General features: G+C 62.1%; 2 protein-coding genes across 13 annotated transcripts; one reads left to right on the top strand and one right to left on the bottom strand.

Annotated features, from left to right (window-relative positions):
* Nucleotides 1-531: 531 nt before the first annotated feature.
* DBNL (drebrin like) lies at nucleotides 532-11,854 on the top strand. Of its 11 annotated transcripts, none has more exons than XM_081079804.1 (13): nucleotides 567-726; nucleotides 4,497-4,552; nucleotides 6,006-6,118; nucleotides 6,607-6,681; nucleotides 7,433-7,579; nucleotides 8,284-8,361; nucleotides 8,869-9,020; nucleotides 9,101-9,149; nucleotides 9,376-9,499; nucleotides 9,980-10,075; nucleotides 10,163-10,275; nucleotides 10,510-10,606; nucleotides 10,969-11,854. In XM_081079804.1, exons 1-13 carry the CDS (start codon nucleotides 644-646, stop codon nucleotides 11,106-11,108), a joined length of 1,323 nt encoding a protein of 440 aa, XP_080935930.1. In that variant the 5' UTR covers nucleotides 567-643; the 3' UTR covers nucleotides 11,109-11,854. The 11 variants fall into 11 exon arrangements, with proteins under 11 accessions (XP_080935929.1, XP_080935927.1, XP_080935930.1 ...); XM_081079805.1 differs by having other exon boundaries at nucleotides 9,104-9,149; XM_081079802.1 differs by lacking the exon at nucleotides 567-726 and adding an exon at nucleotides 1,737-3,890 and having other exon boundaries at nucleotides 9,104-9,149.
* Nucleotides 11,855-12,578: 724 nt separating this feature from the next.
* PGAM2 (phosphoglycerate mutase 2) lies at nucleotides 12,579-15,166 on the bottom strand. 2 transcript variants are annotated; one of them, XR_013995347.1, is made up of 4 exons: nucleotides 14,505-14,984; nucleotides 14,221-14,401; nucleotides 13,563-13,709; nucleotides 12,579-12,782 (listed from the first exon to the last, which is right to left on the bottom strand). XR_013995347.1 is itself a non-coding variant. In XM_081079812.1 (3 exons), exons 1-3 carry the CDS (start codon nucleotides 14,916-14,918, stop codon nucleotides 12,616-12,618), a joined length of 762 nt encoding a protein of 253 aa, XP_080935938.1. In that variant the 5' UTR covers nucleotides 14,919-15,166; the 3' UTR covers nucleotides 12,580-12,615. The 2 variants fall into 2 exon arrangements, 1 of the variants encoding a protein (XP_080935938.1); XM_081079812.1 differs by lacking the exon at nucleotides 13,563-13,709 and having other exon boundaries at nucleotides 12,580-12,782; nucleotides 14,505-15,166.
* Nucleotides 15,167-15,179: the final 13 nt, after the last annotated feature.

Genomic DNA, 15,179 nt, shown 5'->3' on the forward strand with positions numbered 1-15,179 from the left:
CCGGAGCGCGGGCGGCCGCAGCCGTCCATTCCTGCGAGCACCGGCACTCAACACGCAGGGCGGCGGGCACGGGCGTCCGTTTCAGGGACCTGTGAGCGCCCCAGGGCGGCAAAGCAAGGCCCCCGTCCTCCCTCGGGGGTCACGGCCCGCAGGGACCTTTGTGTGGAAAGCAGCTGGCCGCCCGCGGCCACGCCCGCGAAGACCCGGGGGGAAGGCGGGGGAGGACGAGCGAGCACGACCGCCTCTGAGCTCGTCTGCGGCGGTGCGGTCGTCACTCGGCCTCCGTTTCCATCCATGTCCTCGCTAACTTACGCTTGCTTCATTCGTAGGTCAAACTTCCGTGGAAGAGTCCCAGGCGGAGGGAGGCTCTCAGGAACCCGCGTTCTCCAACAAGCGCACTAGCTGTGAGGAGACTTAGAAGACGACAGGCACAGCGCTCGCGCAGCGGCTAACGGGCTGCGCCGCTTGGGGCCCTCTGCGCCCCGCGGCGCCCTCTCGCAGCGCTTCCGCTTCCGGCCTCGGGGCGGGGCTTCCGGCCTCGGGGCGGGGCTTCCGGCCTCGGGGCGGGGCTTCCGGCACTCGGGGGCGGGGCGGGCCCGGAAGCGGCGGCGGCGGCGGCGGCGCGGGGACCGAGGAGCTGGCCATGGCTGCGAACCTGAGCCGGAACGGGCCGGCGCTGCAGGAGGCCTACGTGCGGGTGGTCACCGAGAAGTCCCCGACCAACTGGTGGGCGCCGCGGCGGGCCGGGGCCGGGGCCGGGGCCGTGGGCGGGCCGGGGGCAGCCTGGGGGCGCGGCCGGGCCCCTCGCCTGTTGTTCGTAGCCGCGGCCCGGGAGGTGCTGTCCCCCACCCTCGTCGCCCCGCACCCGCCGTGCGTGAGTCCCCGGGCCCTCCCCGTGCCTCCGGCCGCCGGCCTCGGCCCGTGGGCTCCGTGGTGGACTCCGTGCCGGGCTGCGCCTGGTGGCTGCGCCAGGTTCTCCTTTTCTGCCCGGGGACCTCACGGCCCTCCCCGAGAAGGAGGAAGCCACGGCCGGCTGCGCCGCCGGCGCGGTTCCGGGCGGGGCCTCTGAGCGCTGTGGCCGCCCGGCTGGCGCGGGGACGCCCGCCCCGGGGCGTCACGCGAGGAGCTCGGGGGCCGGGTCCCTGGTTCTCTGTGACTGCGGATTCCAGAACCTCCCTCTCTCCGACAACGCTCCTGCCTGTGCCTCAGCCGTGGGGAGATGGGCGAAACCGGCGCGGATGTCCCACCCGCTGCCGTCCCCCTCCCTGTACCGCCCTCTGCTAGGCTGGCAGCATTCAGGCCTCCTCCTGGGCTTGGGGTTTTGTGATCCGGGAGCCCGGCCTGCACGCTCTGGGTGGCCGCGCCCCGCCCCGCAGACGGCCAGCTCTTGTGCACGCTGTGGGCGGTAACTCTCTGTCACCGTCCCGCTGGCTTAGTTTTCATTTCCAGTTGGAAGAAATGCTGAGTGTGGTGACCGGCTTTTGGGAGCAGGGCCCACTGGGTGGGGCTGCTACTGGGACTGGTCTCCACTTGTCAGTGCTGCTGCTTTCCCATCCCTGCCCTCCCTGGTGCCCAGCACGGACTGGCTTTCACTCGGTGTGCTGCTGGACACTGAGGGTGTCATGCCTTTCCTGTCCGTCAGCCGCAGGCCTTTTGGGGGGCGAAGTGGATGTGGGCACCCTGTGTGGCACGTGTGCACAATTTTCCAGGGGAGCCAAGCAGCACAGTTTCTGTTTGGAAAGCATCTCTTCTAAATAGGAAAAGGTGTCCAGTAACTAGTACTGTTTCCTTGCCTTCTCTTCTTCGTAATCCTATAGGAAGTTCGCCCACCCGTCTAGGTACGGTTATTTCCATAAGGACACTTGGGGGAGCCCCATACCCCTCTGTCTCCTGTCCTCAGAGGACCTTAGACCTTTGCTGGTGTTCCAAACTCTGGGGAAAGTACCTCCACCTGAGTGCCCGGTTCTCACACCCACATGAAGCCACCTGCTTTGGAACCCAGAAGCATGTTTGCCCTTCTGAAGTCCTGCCCAGTTGGGGTTCTGCTCCTTTACGTGTAATCTTTTCTGACTTACCTAGAAGACTCCTGGGCATACCAGTGGGCCTTCCTTCCATGTCTCTCTGTCCTCAGTCTTCTCAGAGCTCCCTTGGGCTTCTAACCAGAGCTGCCTGCTACCCCCCAGGTCTGCAGCTGATCTGCCCCATCCCCTCTCTGCCACTCAGGATGCCGAGCCTCCTCACTTACCCCCAGTCTCCCATGGCACTTGGGGGCTGAACCACTGAGCAGCTTGAAGTCCTGGCCTCTGTCCTCATTGTCAACAGATAGGATGTGGCAGGTCCCCCCCACTCATTAGCTGAAAAACATCTAGGCCACGTCACTTCCCTGATGATAACTGCAGGGGCGTTGGCTGTACCTTACATAAAGCCCCAGCTCCTCACCCTGGCTGACACCCTGCACACCCGGCTCCTGACCTCCACTCCTGCCGCCCTGCCGTTCACCACACTGACCACACCTGCTTACCACCACTGTGGCCTCCTCTTCCTCACCTTGCAAGCTGGTTTCTCCTCAGAGCCCTTGTGCGTGGCTGCTTCCTCTGCCTGGAGCGCCCTTCCACCTCCTCCCAGGGGGCTCCCCAAACCTCAGTTCTCAGCCCCATGGCTGCCCTCTTGGAGGGCCCTTTTTTAATTCCCGGCTCCCTGTTTGGCTTCCTCCAGACCCATGCCAGACAGCCTCACTTGTCACCTTTCTGCCTTTACCAGAAGGGGTGGGGTGGGCGCTGTCCCTTGTACAGGACTGTAATGTGTGGTGGGAGCTCAGGTGAAGGATGGACTCGGCACAAAAGGAGGTAGAGGATATTGGGGCAGGGTCTGCGGTGCGGGAGGCGGGGAAGACTTCACATGCAGAGTGGGTGGCATCGGGCTGGGCAGCCACCACCACGTGCGCTCTGCGTCCTGCTCTTCCTCTTGGTTCTCCCAGTTCTCCTTCCCCACGTGGTAGTAGCAGCACCTGCTCTTGCTCCAGCACCTAACAGCACGCTCGTGTTGATGTGTGTGCTGCTTTGTCTTGCGATAGGAAGTAAGTCCCATTGGCAGGGTTTCTTGGGGATTATTTGTAGCTGCAGTCCCATGGCCACGTGTTTTGGGAAGGAGTGACCAGGTTATAAGGTGCTCAGCACCCATGCTTGTGCCCTGCACAGGCCAGTGCTCCATTTCTTTCCATGTTGATTTGAAAGAAGGGCAGAACTGAATTGAAAGTGGAAATGAGCCTCTGAAGGGGGAACATCCGAGAGAGTAGCTGAGACAACCCAGGAAGAAGGGGCAGGAAGTCAGAGGGTTAGGTGGCAGGCACGGAGCATGGCTCTGACTAGCTGCTGGGTCCCTCCGTGGTGGAGGAGCTGGGCCGAGTGGCCATCTCGATCCCCTGCTGCGTGTCTGGGAGGAGGATGGGCCAGGACACCCACCACCAGAGTGCATGCTGACAGGCTAGACCCACTTTTCCCTTTGACTTGCTGTCTGGGGGTCAGCCCGCACTGCCCGGAGCTGGGCTGCGAGGCGGTGTTGGTGGCTGGATTTCCGGAAGCCATCTCTTCTAGAATGTGCCCCCTGGATATCCGCCACCTCCCACGTCTTTTCCCTGTTTCTCTGAGTGAGCACTTCAGTGTTTTCTCTCCCTCATTCTCTCTTCTCTCCTGGGAAGCGTGGTTCTTTCCTGGCAGCTTGTCCCCCTGTCAACCAGATCCTCTAGGCCTGGGTTGGATTTCTCTTCTTCGGACTTTCTCGGGCACGAGCAGCTCTGCCCAGTGGCGTTAGCAAGGCGAGTGGAAGCCAGTTTTGGTTCCTGTCAGACTGTTGACCCCTGTCCGACTCCCTCAGCCGGCCTATTCCCTGAGGTAACCTCCACAAGTAAGCCCACATTTAATAAAATGCACCGTACTTCCTAACCTTCTCTGGGGTGCAAGTTTTTAAGCCTGAATCCTACAGGAGAAGAAAGGTGTGTTCCAGGGTCACCTGTGGAGAGTTTAAGCTCTCCTCGAGCTAAAACCTGCCCCCCCAGGAGCCTGGCCTGTGAAGCCTGGCCCTGTGTTGTCGGACACCGCACATGCTGGGCAAGCTCACGTTTGCAGGGAAAGAGAGTCCCGGCCCCGGAAGATAGGCCGGCCTGCCCAGGGCCCGATGCACGTTCCTCCCCACTTCTTGGGGTGCTTTGGGTTCAGGAATGTGCAGGGATCTGTTTTTCCACATTCACATTCCTAGTAGCCGGGTGAGCAGTTCACGCATAGGCATGTAAAGTGTTGCCATAAAACACGACAGCCAGTGTTCCTTCAAGGAGATGAATGCTCCCTGTCTTGTTAGGTTTGTCCCTCCCAAGCCCCAGTCGGATCAGCGTCAGAGCTGAGAAGGCTGCGCTGGCCCAGGGTCACCACGGTACCGAGCTCTGGCTGAGGGCAGGCAGCGTCACCACACTGGCTACAGAGCCCACTTGTGTTCTGTTTCAGGGCTCTCTTCACCTATGAGGGCAACAGCAATGACATCCGAGTGGCTGGCACTGGGGGTGAGTATGGCCACGCGAGTTGTCGAATGGGCTCGTGGAGGGAGGGTGAGTGTGTGAAGGGGAGGGAGTGGGGACGTCAGTGCTCCATCTCAGCTGGCATTTCAGCCATCACAGCAGGAGGAAGGGGACTCAGCACACAGGTGTCCCCTGCCTGTGATGCGACCGTAGTGATACCTCCCTCGGCTAAGGACGGACCCACCCATGTCGGCATCAGTGTTGGGGAGTTCCCTGGCCCCCTGATTGCGGCGTGGGCCACACTCGGGCTGCAGCCAGCCAGGCAGGATGGGTACTGCACGGAGCAGGACGGGCCCCCAGCACTCACGCCCGCCTCTGGCCGCTTTGGGTTCAGGTGTTGCCAACTGAAAGTAGGTCCTCCTTGCTGTCTTGGCCCCAGGCTGGGGACAGCGCTGCTCTCCGTGGTGGCGGGGGTAGCTGAGATGGGACTCAGGCCACCCACAGATCACGGGCAGCCAGGATGAGAAGGTGCAGACTCCTCTGCCCTCCTGGTAGCCAAGTGTATGCAGGGCCCACCCTCATTGAGGGGAGGTAGCAGCAGTGCACACGGTCAGCTGGGATGGGGTCACTTGGGACAGTGCCGCCAGAATACAGGGAGACGGAAAGTCCCTCAGGAAGCACAGGCTCGGCCAGTGCCGGGCCAGAGACGGGGGCATGTGAACTGTGGGCACCCAGCTGGCACCCCAACTCCCCTATGCTCAAGGCCAGCTCACCTGAGCTGAGCCAGGCACAGCGTTGTCATCAGGACTGTCCACCTTGTCATCAGAGTGCTTCTGGTGACTGGCTGGTAGAGACCTCTCCCCTGATGGGCCTCTCTCTGCAAGGACTGCCTGAGGTGGTTCGCGTGCACTCTGATTGTGTAGGTCACAGAGACAGAGGTCAGCAATTGAGTTGCTCCATGATATCTGGGAAGGTTTGGGGGGCTGCTAAGCACCGGGCCCACCGCCGAGGTGTCAGGAGAAAATGGCTTAGGGTGGTCCCTCTGCCCCCCTCACTCCCTCTGAGCATCTAAGAACTGAGTCCTTGCACGGCTGCGGGATGATCCAATGTGCTCGGGACCCTCTGGGTGGCCCCAGACTCAGAGCAGACACGTGGACAAGGGCAGTTGACTCGGAACAGATCCTGTTATTCCAGGGCCCTTGATGGGGTCCAGGCAAGATGAAAGGTGCAGAGTGCTTTCCTTTCATAAGTGGTGTCAGGTTTGTGGCGTAAATGACACTACCTGTGGGTTTACAAAAGGGGTTTTTAGACTTGTGTGGGGAAAATCGCCAAGGGGCTTGTTATAGACGCAGGTCCTGTGTCCCACCCAGCTCGTGCGTCAGCCCAGTGGGCTGGGCCCAGTGTCTCCTTCCCGTGCAGGTGCCACTGAGACTCTGGATTAGAGGCAGGGCTGGGTGGGGGGCCTGGGCCACCACTGACCCTCCTGTGACTGCTGCAGAGGGGGGCCTGGAGGAGATGATCGAGGAGCTCAACAGCGGAAAGGTGATGTACGCTTTCTGCAGGGTGAAGGACCCCAACTCCGGCCTGCCCAAGTTTGTGCTCATCAACTGGGTAGGTGACACTTGAGGACTCTGCGTGGTATCCAGGTGTGACTGGAAATGCTCTCTTGGCTTCTTTCCCTTTCCGCCCTCTGTGAGTGGAGCAGAGGAGGACTTGACTTGAGGATAGCTCATAGCTGGTGATTGAGCAGCAGTGGATGGACCCACTGTGGCTCAAGGAGCACCTGCGGCCTCGCTAGTGCTGCTAGTGCACAATACACTCTCCCAGCCCAGAACTGCTCATGTAAAATGTAATATATTCACAGGACACGCTTAACTTGTCCCCTTCAGGGTAGTTGTCCGAGGGAGCAGAGGGTGTGGAGAAAGGCTGGGACGCTCTGGAGCGCGGAGTAGAGGCTGGGTGGGGATGAGGGCTTCTGAGCCCCCGTGGAAGCTGCCCCGGGATCCTCCCTGCCCTCTGCCCTGGTGGCCGGCTTCCCTGCCTGGGTCCCTGGGAGGGTGGTGGCCTTGGGGAATTGGGTCATGCTTGGTGTGTTGCAGACAGGCGAGGGCGTGAATGACGTGCGGAAGGGAGCGTGCGCCAGACACGTCAGCACCATGGCCGGCTTCCTGAAGGTGAGTGCTGCTGCCACTGGGCCTCACAGAGCCTACCCGGCCCGGCTCACCCCGGGAGCGAGCGGGATAGCCCATAACTCTGTCTGGACGGCAGGGTGTGGCCAGAGGCTGCTCCTCCTGCTTGGCAGGTGTGCGAGAGGCAGGGTGTGCAGGCTGGGCTCAGCCAGCAGGACCGTGCTGGGGCTGGCCTGAGGCCGGGCTGGGCCGGCTCCCGCCCGTTTTTTGAGCAGTGTCGTCAGGATTTGGAGGAGAGGGAGAGTTGCTTATGCCCACCGCCCCAGCAGGCATATTCCCTTTCCAGTGTGTCCATGACAGAATGGTGCCCTGTTTACTTGCCGGGGCGTTTGTCATTTGCTTGTCAGCTAAGTTTGCGTTTCCTTGGTTACTGGCAAGGAGGCTTGGGACTTGGATGTCCAGTTCCGCCAACTCTCTTTTGGATATGCCTCAGTTTTCCGTCTAGGAGATAAACGAGAGGGTCCCAGGCTTATTGGGTGTTAGTGACAGTGAGTGAGGTCATGAGCTTGACCTCTCAGGTGGAAATCAGTGACTTGCTAGAAAATGGGCTTATTTACAGATGTCTTTCAAGGTTAGCTTTCGTTGATTAGAAAGAAACCCTCCACTGCCTGAAGTGCAGAGCAGGCCAGGGCCACCAGGGCGAAGGCCGAGGCTGTGCCCCATTCCCATGCGGCCAGGTGTGCGCCTGTGTGGCCTGCGGCCCCCGCACCCTCACTAAGTGCCGGTCCGACTGCAGGGGGCCCACGTGACTATCAATGCACGGGCGGAGGAGGATGTGGAACCTGAGTGCGTCATGGAGAAGGTGGCCCGGGCCTCAGGTGCCAACTACGCCTTCCACAGGGAGAGCAGCCGCTTCCAGGACGTGGGTCCCCAGGCCCCAGTGGTGAGTGCTGCCGGGTGAGGGCAGGGTGGCAGGGCCTGCCCTCAGCGCCTTATGCCTCGTGGGGCTGGGCTCCCGCCTGCCTGGCTTCAAGTCCTGAGCCAGGTGGAGGTGCGGATGGTGACCCCATGTCTGACAGCAGGAGCTGCTCCCCAGTGAGGCCTGTGTCAGTCGGCACAAGGAGCAGCCCTGACCCTGACCACTGGGTGGACAGCTGTTCCCAAGCCTCTTATGCCGGCTGTGTGTGGTTAGAAACTGTCTGCGTGCCCGTGCCGTCACTCTCTAGGCCACGGCACCAGTGTGTCCTCTGCGGCCCTGGGTGGTGGCAGACAGGGCAGGTCCTTCCGAATCGTGGGCAGACACCTGCAGGCCCATGGCCCTCGTGCTGGGTGGGCAGCCAAGTACCCCGAAGCATAGCAGAGATTTGGTGGGCACTGCCATGGTGGTCAGCTGTCTGAGGCTGCTCTGCCTCAGAGCTGCCTGGACCCCAGGACTCTCAGGCAGGCCAGGGTCATTCCTGCACAGGCCTCAGCCCGCCAGAGACCCTCCAGTGTTGCCTGGGAGAGCTTCCCAGCTCGGCGGTATCCAGGGCCATTCAGGGTCGGTGGGCCAGGCGCCAGTGCCTCTGCCAGGTGCCTCCCTCACAGGTGTAGCCTGCGCTGTCTGCTCCTACCAATAGCCCTGCAGTGGACCCTCTGTCCCCACAGGGCTCTGTGTACCAGAAGACCAATGCAGTGTCTGAGATCAAAAGGGTTGGCAAAGACAGCTTCTGGGCCAAAGCAGAGGTGAGTGCTACCTGGGCGTGGACGGTGGCTGGACTGTGGGGCCGTCTCAGGTGTGCCAGGCATGTGCTCAATGCTTCCGTTTTCTGCATCGTATGCTCTTGGAGCAAACGTGATTTTTTTTAAGATTATTGTTATTTTTAAATTTTATTGACGAATATTAGTGAACAGTGTGTCTCTCCAGGGCCCATCAGCTCCAAGTAGTCGTCCTTCAATCTACTTGTGGAGGGCGCAGCTCAGCTCCAAGTCCATCCAGTTGCCATTTTCAATCTTTAGTTGCAGGGGGCGCAGCCCAACATTTCATGCAGGAATTCAACAGGCAGACCTGTTGTTGAGAGCTCCAGCTCTAACCAACAGCCATTGGGCCTCCCCAGGAGCAAACGATTTTGCTAGTGCCCGTGTACAGAGGGTCGGGCCGCTTCAGGGGCCCAGTGTCACTCAAGCAGTGCAGGCTGCCAGGTGGGCTGGGGCGCGTGCAGCCGGGAGCTGAGCCCGTTCCCTTCCCTGCAGAAGGAGGAGGAGAACCGCCGGCTGGAGGAGAAGCGTCGGGCAGAGCAGGAGCAGCGGGAGTGGGAGCAGGAGCGGCGGGAGCGGGAGCTGCGCGAGGCCGCCCTCCGGGAGCAGCGCTGTCAAGAGTGGGGCAGTGGGTCTGGCCCCCAGAGGTGAGCCCCAGAGGTGACTGGCGGCCGGGGGACAGGGCCAGCCGGCGCTGGGCTGCAGCTCTTCCCTCTGCCCCTCCCAGCAGGCAGTGTGAGCAGCAGGAAGTGGTTCCGAGGCACGGTGAGGAACAGGTGAGACTCAGGCCCCCAGCAGAGAGCCGGTGACAGTGCCGCCCCTCTGGGAGTCCACAGGCCCAGCTGCGGGCCTGAGAGGTCACCGACAGTCCTGCGGCCAGCTGGGGCTCATTGCAGGTGGCAGTGGTGGGGGAGGGTGTGCAAAGGCAGAAGCGCCCAGCGCGGGCCTCAGCCTGGGCTGGGAGGAGGCTGTGATCTGTGTTTTGCTTCCTGACACCCACAGCTGTGGGGAGCCAGGCAGGCTGCCCCCCAGGAACCCGTCTGTCAGCAGGCAGCACACCCACGGGAGGTTTTCAAGCAGAAGGAGAGAGCGCTGTCTGCCACGTCTGTCTCCAGCCCTCAGCCAGGTGAGACATCCCTCTGGGACTTGCCATGAGCCATGAGGCTGGGGCAGGCTCCCCATGTGTCAGAAGGTGACAGGGACGAGTGAGCAAGGAGAGCCTGTGCTCAGGAGGGCAGCTTCTGGGAGAGTGTTCCCTTCCTGCCCTTCGCCTCATTCTGCAGAGACCTGGTGAGAAATGAGGGGCTACTGTGTGGCTCCAAACTGGGGACCCTCTGGCCCTGGCCCTGTAACCCCGCACAGCTCACACATTGGGCTGTCAGCTGGGTCTCAGGAGGCCTGCATCAGTCACCTCTCAGGCCCCAAGGACACAGCTTCCCCACACTGCCTGTGGCCATGAGGGGCTGCCTGGAGCACACTGGTGTGTGTGACAGCCACTGCCCTAGGACAGGCCCTGCCTCTGGGCTGTGTAGGACACAGAAAGCAGAGGCCTTCCCTTGCCTCCCTCTGCCAGCTGTGTGATGTCCTGTGTGCTGTTGCTTTGCAGGCAAACTGAGGAGCCCCTTCCTGCAGAAGCAGCTCCCCCAGCCAGAGACCCCCCTCGGCAGAGACTTGCCTCACGCCGCCTCACAGCCCAGGGCAGGCAAGGCTCCTGGCCGCACCATGGGGGGAGACGGGGCAGCATGCCTCCCCTCCCCAGGGTCAGAGCGGGCCATGTCCTCCTATGCAGGTCTCTGTGAGGAGCTGGCACCCAGCACCCCTCCCTGTCCGGTGCAGGAGGAAGGGGAGGCCGTATACGAGGAGCCCCCAGAGCAGGACAGGCTCTACGAGGAGCCCCCAGTGGTGGGTGTCCTGCGGTGGGGGCAGGGCTGCGAGGGGCCGCCCCTCTGCGGTCACCGCGTGTGTGTTGTCTTGCTTCACGTCGGGGCGGCCTGTGCAATAAGTTGTCTGGCAAGCGCTACTGTGCTGGCGGGGGAGATGGGTGGGCACCCTCTTCCCTCAGGCCTGGCGTGAGCCCCGGCCGTGGGCAGAGCCAAGGTCACCAGGACCCCCAACTTCTTTCCCTCCCATGAGCAGGTGCAGCAGCAGGACGCAGGTGCCGAGCGCATGGACCGCTATCCGGGGCTCAGTGGGAAGGGGCTCTGTGCCCGGGCCCTGTACGACTACCAGGCAGGTACGCACTGCGGCCGGCTGGTCCCAGCCACAGGCCCTAGTCAGGAGCCTGCTGGGGGCTCCCTCCGGCTGTTGGAAGAGAAGGCAGAAGGGTGAGGGGACGGGTGGACGCCGCACACAGCCCGGACCTCCCAGGGGCTTCAGCAGCCACTTGCTGTCCCCTGGCATGAGTCCCAGTTGCCAGCCTAGTTGTAGAGCCTGAAGGTGACCAGAAAGGTGACCTAAAGTAGTGGCCTTGGTCACTGGAGCAGTCTGGTGTGCCTTTTGCGGGAATGGTGGCCCAGAGCCCGCCCTGAGCAAGGTGTTGGGGGACTGGTGCCCAGAGCCTGGAGCCCTCGCACAGTGTCTGGGTTCACCTTGCAGCTGACGACACCGAAATCTCCTTTGACCCTGAGAACCTCATCACGGGCATCGAGGTGATCGACGAGGGCTGGTGGCGCGGCTACGGGCCAGACGGCCACTTTGGCATGTTTCCCGCCAACTATGTGGAGCTCATCGAGTGAGGAGCCTGGCTGCTCGCCCAGGCTTGGGCCGTCCTTCCTTCCCCGCCCATACTCTGTCCCATTGCTGGAGGAGGTGGTGTGAGGTCTTCCAGGAGTGGGACTCCGGGTAGGACGAGCCCTCGGGCTCCCTCTGGCTTGGGTGGCTCAGCCCGTCACCCCAAATGCAGCAATAACCTGGTGGTTCCCACACACACTTCCAGCAGCCTCCCAGGCCCTCTGGTCAGTCTGACCCTGACCCCAACAGGGACCACTGAGTCAAGCCCCGGCTGTGCCAGCCCCTGGGGGTCTGAGCCAGAGCTTCGGGAGGCCTGTACTCAGCTTCTTCCTTTTCCTCTGGGCCCTGGGGGTGGGGGCTGTGACTCAGCAGTTGCTGACCAGAGGCAGAGTGGGTCCTGGCACCTGGCAGCCGTGGCTTGTGTGTGCCTCTGCTGTCTGCTCCGTTCCTGTCATTCTGCCTGCGCTGTGGGCAGCGGGGTTGATGACAACCAAGCCTTCATCTGAGTATGTGAAGGAAGGTGTGGGAACATCGCAGACGCCTCTGTCCTTCGTGCAGCTCGCTCTTGCCCACTGGCCCCATGTCTGCTCTTGGAGTGGGAACTGCTCCCACAGGCCACAGCTCTGACCGCCTTCTTGTGACCTGACTGCCTGTGTGGGACGAGCCCTTCCTGGGGACTGTGGCACGTGCGTGCACCTTGGGTCAGGCTGCAGCCGCCTGCCAGGAGCATAAATGTTAGGATGTGAGTGAAGTTGGCCTCTGCGTTTCAGTTCTCTGGGAGGAACCGAGGGCCTTGTTCCCTCCCTGGGGGCCTCTGTGTGTGTGTGCATAGAGAACATTGGGAACATTACACGGCATCTTGTGCCCCGGGAGCTGCGAGGCGGAAGCAGCCTGGGGTGAAGGCTGCACTGAGGGGGGATCCCAGGTGGCGGCCAAGCCCAGTGCCCCGAGCCCGCCTGGTGGCAGGTGGCCCACCCTGTGTGTCCCTTGGACAGGTCATGCTGTAGACAGGTGTCACTGTCCTGATTTCTCTCCCCTAAGATGGGACGACAGGGCCCCCCGCCAGCTGTGGAGGCCTTATGAGTCAGGTATCCCCAGCTTTGAGGCCGTCTGTGGGCCTGTCTCTCTCCAAATCAGGGAACACCCAGGAGGCGGGGCTCGGTGCCACCACACCACGCCTACCCTGGGGCTGTCGGGACAGTAGAAGACAACCCATCTAACGGAAGCTAGCCACAAAGCAGTGTCCTGGCCACTGTCCTTGCTCACTGTGGGCAGGGCTGGGTCCCTCTGACCCCAGGCACCCCGATTCCAGAGCAAGGGGCTGTTAGAAGTCACCTGATAGGCAGGGGTGGCGACCAGGCTCCTGCCACTGGTCCCGGGGTCCCCACACCTAATGGCCAAGCCCCCCAGGGCAGCATTTGTGGAACCTCAGGCTCTAGGCTGTGAGCCAGCTGAGCGAGTGCAGGGGACCAGGCAGTGGGAGGAGGCACTTTTATTGGCAGAGTCCCCCCCTCACTTGGCCTTGCCCTGGGCGGCCACAGCCTCCATGGCCTTGCGGACAGTCTCCTCGTCACCCAGGAACCGCATGGGCTTGGTGGGCTTCAGTCCCTCGTCCAGCTCGTACACGATGGGGATCCCCGTGGGCAGGTTCAGCTCCATGATGGCCTGGTCTGACATCCCTGGGCCGAGGAACCAGAGGCCCTTAGCCCCTCCCAGCCTGTCCACCAGGCAGCCAGCCGCCTGCTGTCACATCTGGCAGGCTCTGTGACCTTTAACAGCCCCCTCCCACCCTGACAGCAAGGCCCAGAGAAGGTCAAGGCAGAACTGAGTGAACTGGTGGCCTCCAGAAATAGCCTCGCTAAACCATGGACTTTCCCCACCCCGGTGCTGTGAGCTGGGCAGCGCCAGGGTCTTGGCCCAGCACAAACTGGCTGGACAGACAGGTGTTTGCATTCAGTTAGGACACCAGCCATTCAGTTTCCACAGAGTTCTAAATTCTGGGCATATTGAGCAAAGGAGCAGGGGGTGATCCTAAGAAACGGGTGTACAGGAGGCTTTGCGAGGTGCACAGGGCAGCATTTTCTGAAGAAACCTGACCCCGCCAGTGTCCTGCAGCCCCTGCCTGGAATAGCAGCTCGCCCTTTGGTATTTCCGCCACCCCACGGTACAGGGAGGGACTTTCTGGGCAGTGGAAGGCTAGCCCACGTGGCCTGGCTGCGCCCTGTCCTCCCAGCGGGCAGAGGCCTGTGGGGGCGTAAAGCCCTGGGGGCGGGGCAGATGGTCCCCATCTGCTGGGCTCAGCGCCAGGTGTCAGGCGTCTGCATGGACCTGGCATCCTGGGGCAGACAGACGGGCTGGCCAGGCCCCGGACCTGCCTATCTGCTCTGGCCAGATGCCCACCACCCCACTTCCATCCTCCCACCCTGATCCCACAGCTGGTAGACCATTCAGATGCTCACAGACTGGCCTAATGTCTGAAGGTTTCCAATGGGAGCCGCTGAAACAGTCGTCACGCTGTGGGGCCACCCAGTCCCTGCATCCTTCTGACTGGTGTCATCTCTGCCTGGAGTGGGTGGAGCTGGGGTGCTGGGTGTCCCAGTGGCCGGCTGTACCAGGAGTTGCACCATAGGGCAGTTGAGGCCCAGCAAGTGATGTGACTTGAGCAGGGGCACACAGCAAAGCAGGGTGTGAAGCCAGACAGCCCTGCCTTTTCCTGGCTGGGTGTCCTTGGCAGGATGCCACCCTGAGCCTTCCCTATCCCCTGCCCAAGGCTCGTGCTTGGGAAGCTGGGCCAGTCCCAGGTTTCTTAGGCCCTGTGCAGGGAGGACCTGGGCCCTGGGTCAGGGGTGGCAGACGTTTTCACCCACAGTCCTCAGAAAGAAACTTTACATAGTGTCCCACTACATACACAGAAAGGAAACCAAAACTTCACAATGCTGTTTTTTAAATGTTTTCTCTAACCTGCCCAGTTCCATTCAGTTTGAAACCGTCCCCTGCACCGACATAGGCAAAGCACCCTCAGCCGGGCAGCGGGCCATGAAATGAGAGGCTGGCTGGGTACCAGGCCTGTGTCCCCCCCCCACGCCTGCTCCCACACCCCAGTGGGCTGTGCCTCACCTTCCAGGTGCTTGACAATGCCGCGCAGGCTATTGCCATGGGCTGCGATGAGCACTCTCTTGCCCGCCTTGATCTGTGGGGCGATCTCTTCATTCCAGAAGGGCAGGGCCCGGGCGATGGTGTCCTTGAGACTCTCACAAGTGGGCAGCTCCCCGGGCTTCAGGCCTGCGTATCTCCGTTCCTAGGGCACCACACGGCTGTGCAGTCCCCGCGGCCCCTCCCCGCCCCGGGCTCCCTTCCCAAGGCGCTGCCCCAGGCCTCCCTGCAGCACCCCAGCAGCGTACCTTGCTGATGGAGGCATAGTAGGGGTGCTTCTCATCCATGGGGGGCGGTGGGATGTCAAAGGAGCGTCTCCAGATCTTGACCTGCTCCTCCCCGTGCTTGGCAGCGGTCTCCGCCTTGTTGAGGCCTGTCAGGCCCCCGTAGTGCCGCTCGTTCAGGCGCCAGGTGCGCACCACAGGCAACCACATCTGGTCCGTGCCGTCCAGGATGGTCCAGAGGGTGCGGATGGCCCGCTTCAGCACTGACGTGTAGCAGACGTCAAACTCCATCTTGGCGTCCCTAACAGCCTGGGCACCCCTCCTCGCCTCCTCGGCCCCCTTCTCACTCAGCTCCGCGTCAAACCAGCCGCAGAAACGGTTCTCCTGGTTCCAGGTACTCTCACCATGCCGAACCATCACAAGGCGGTGAGTGGGCATGGTGGTGACACTGGGCACCGCGGCAGGCTCTGGACAGGGACAGCTGCCTCCCTGTGCCACCAGCTTTATAACAGTCTGTCCCCAGCCCCCATCCCAGCCAACTGCCAATGGGCATTCCGGGCCCTACGGGCAGTGGCAGGTGGCCAGCAGCAAAGCTTCGGGGGAGGGTAGGCCAGGAACTGGACTTAAAATAGTCCCAGCAGCTAGTAGTCCCCACGCTCCCCGAGCCCAGGCTGCGCATGAAGGGCAAGCTTGAGAGGG

Source organism: Rhinolophus hipposideros (assembly GCF_964194185.1).
Source record: "Rhinolophus hipposideros genome assembly, chromosome: 18".
Classification (NCBI taxonomy): domain Eukaryota; kingdom Metazoa; phylum Chordata; class Mammalia; order Chiroptera; family Rhinolophidae; genus Rhinolophus; species Rhinolophus hipposideros.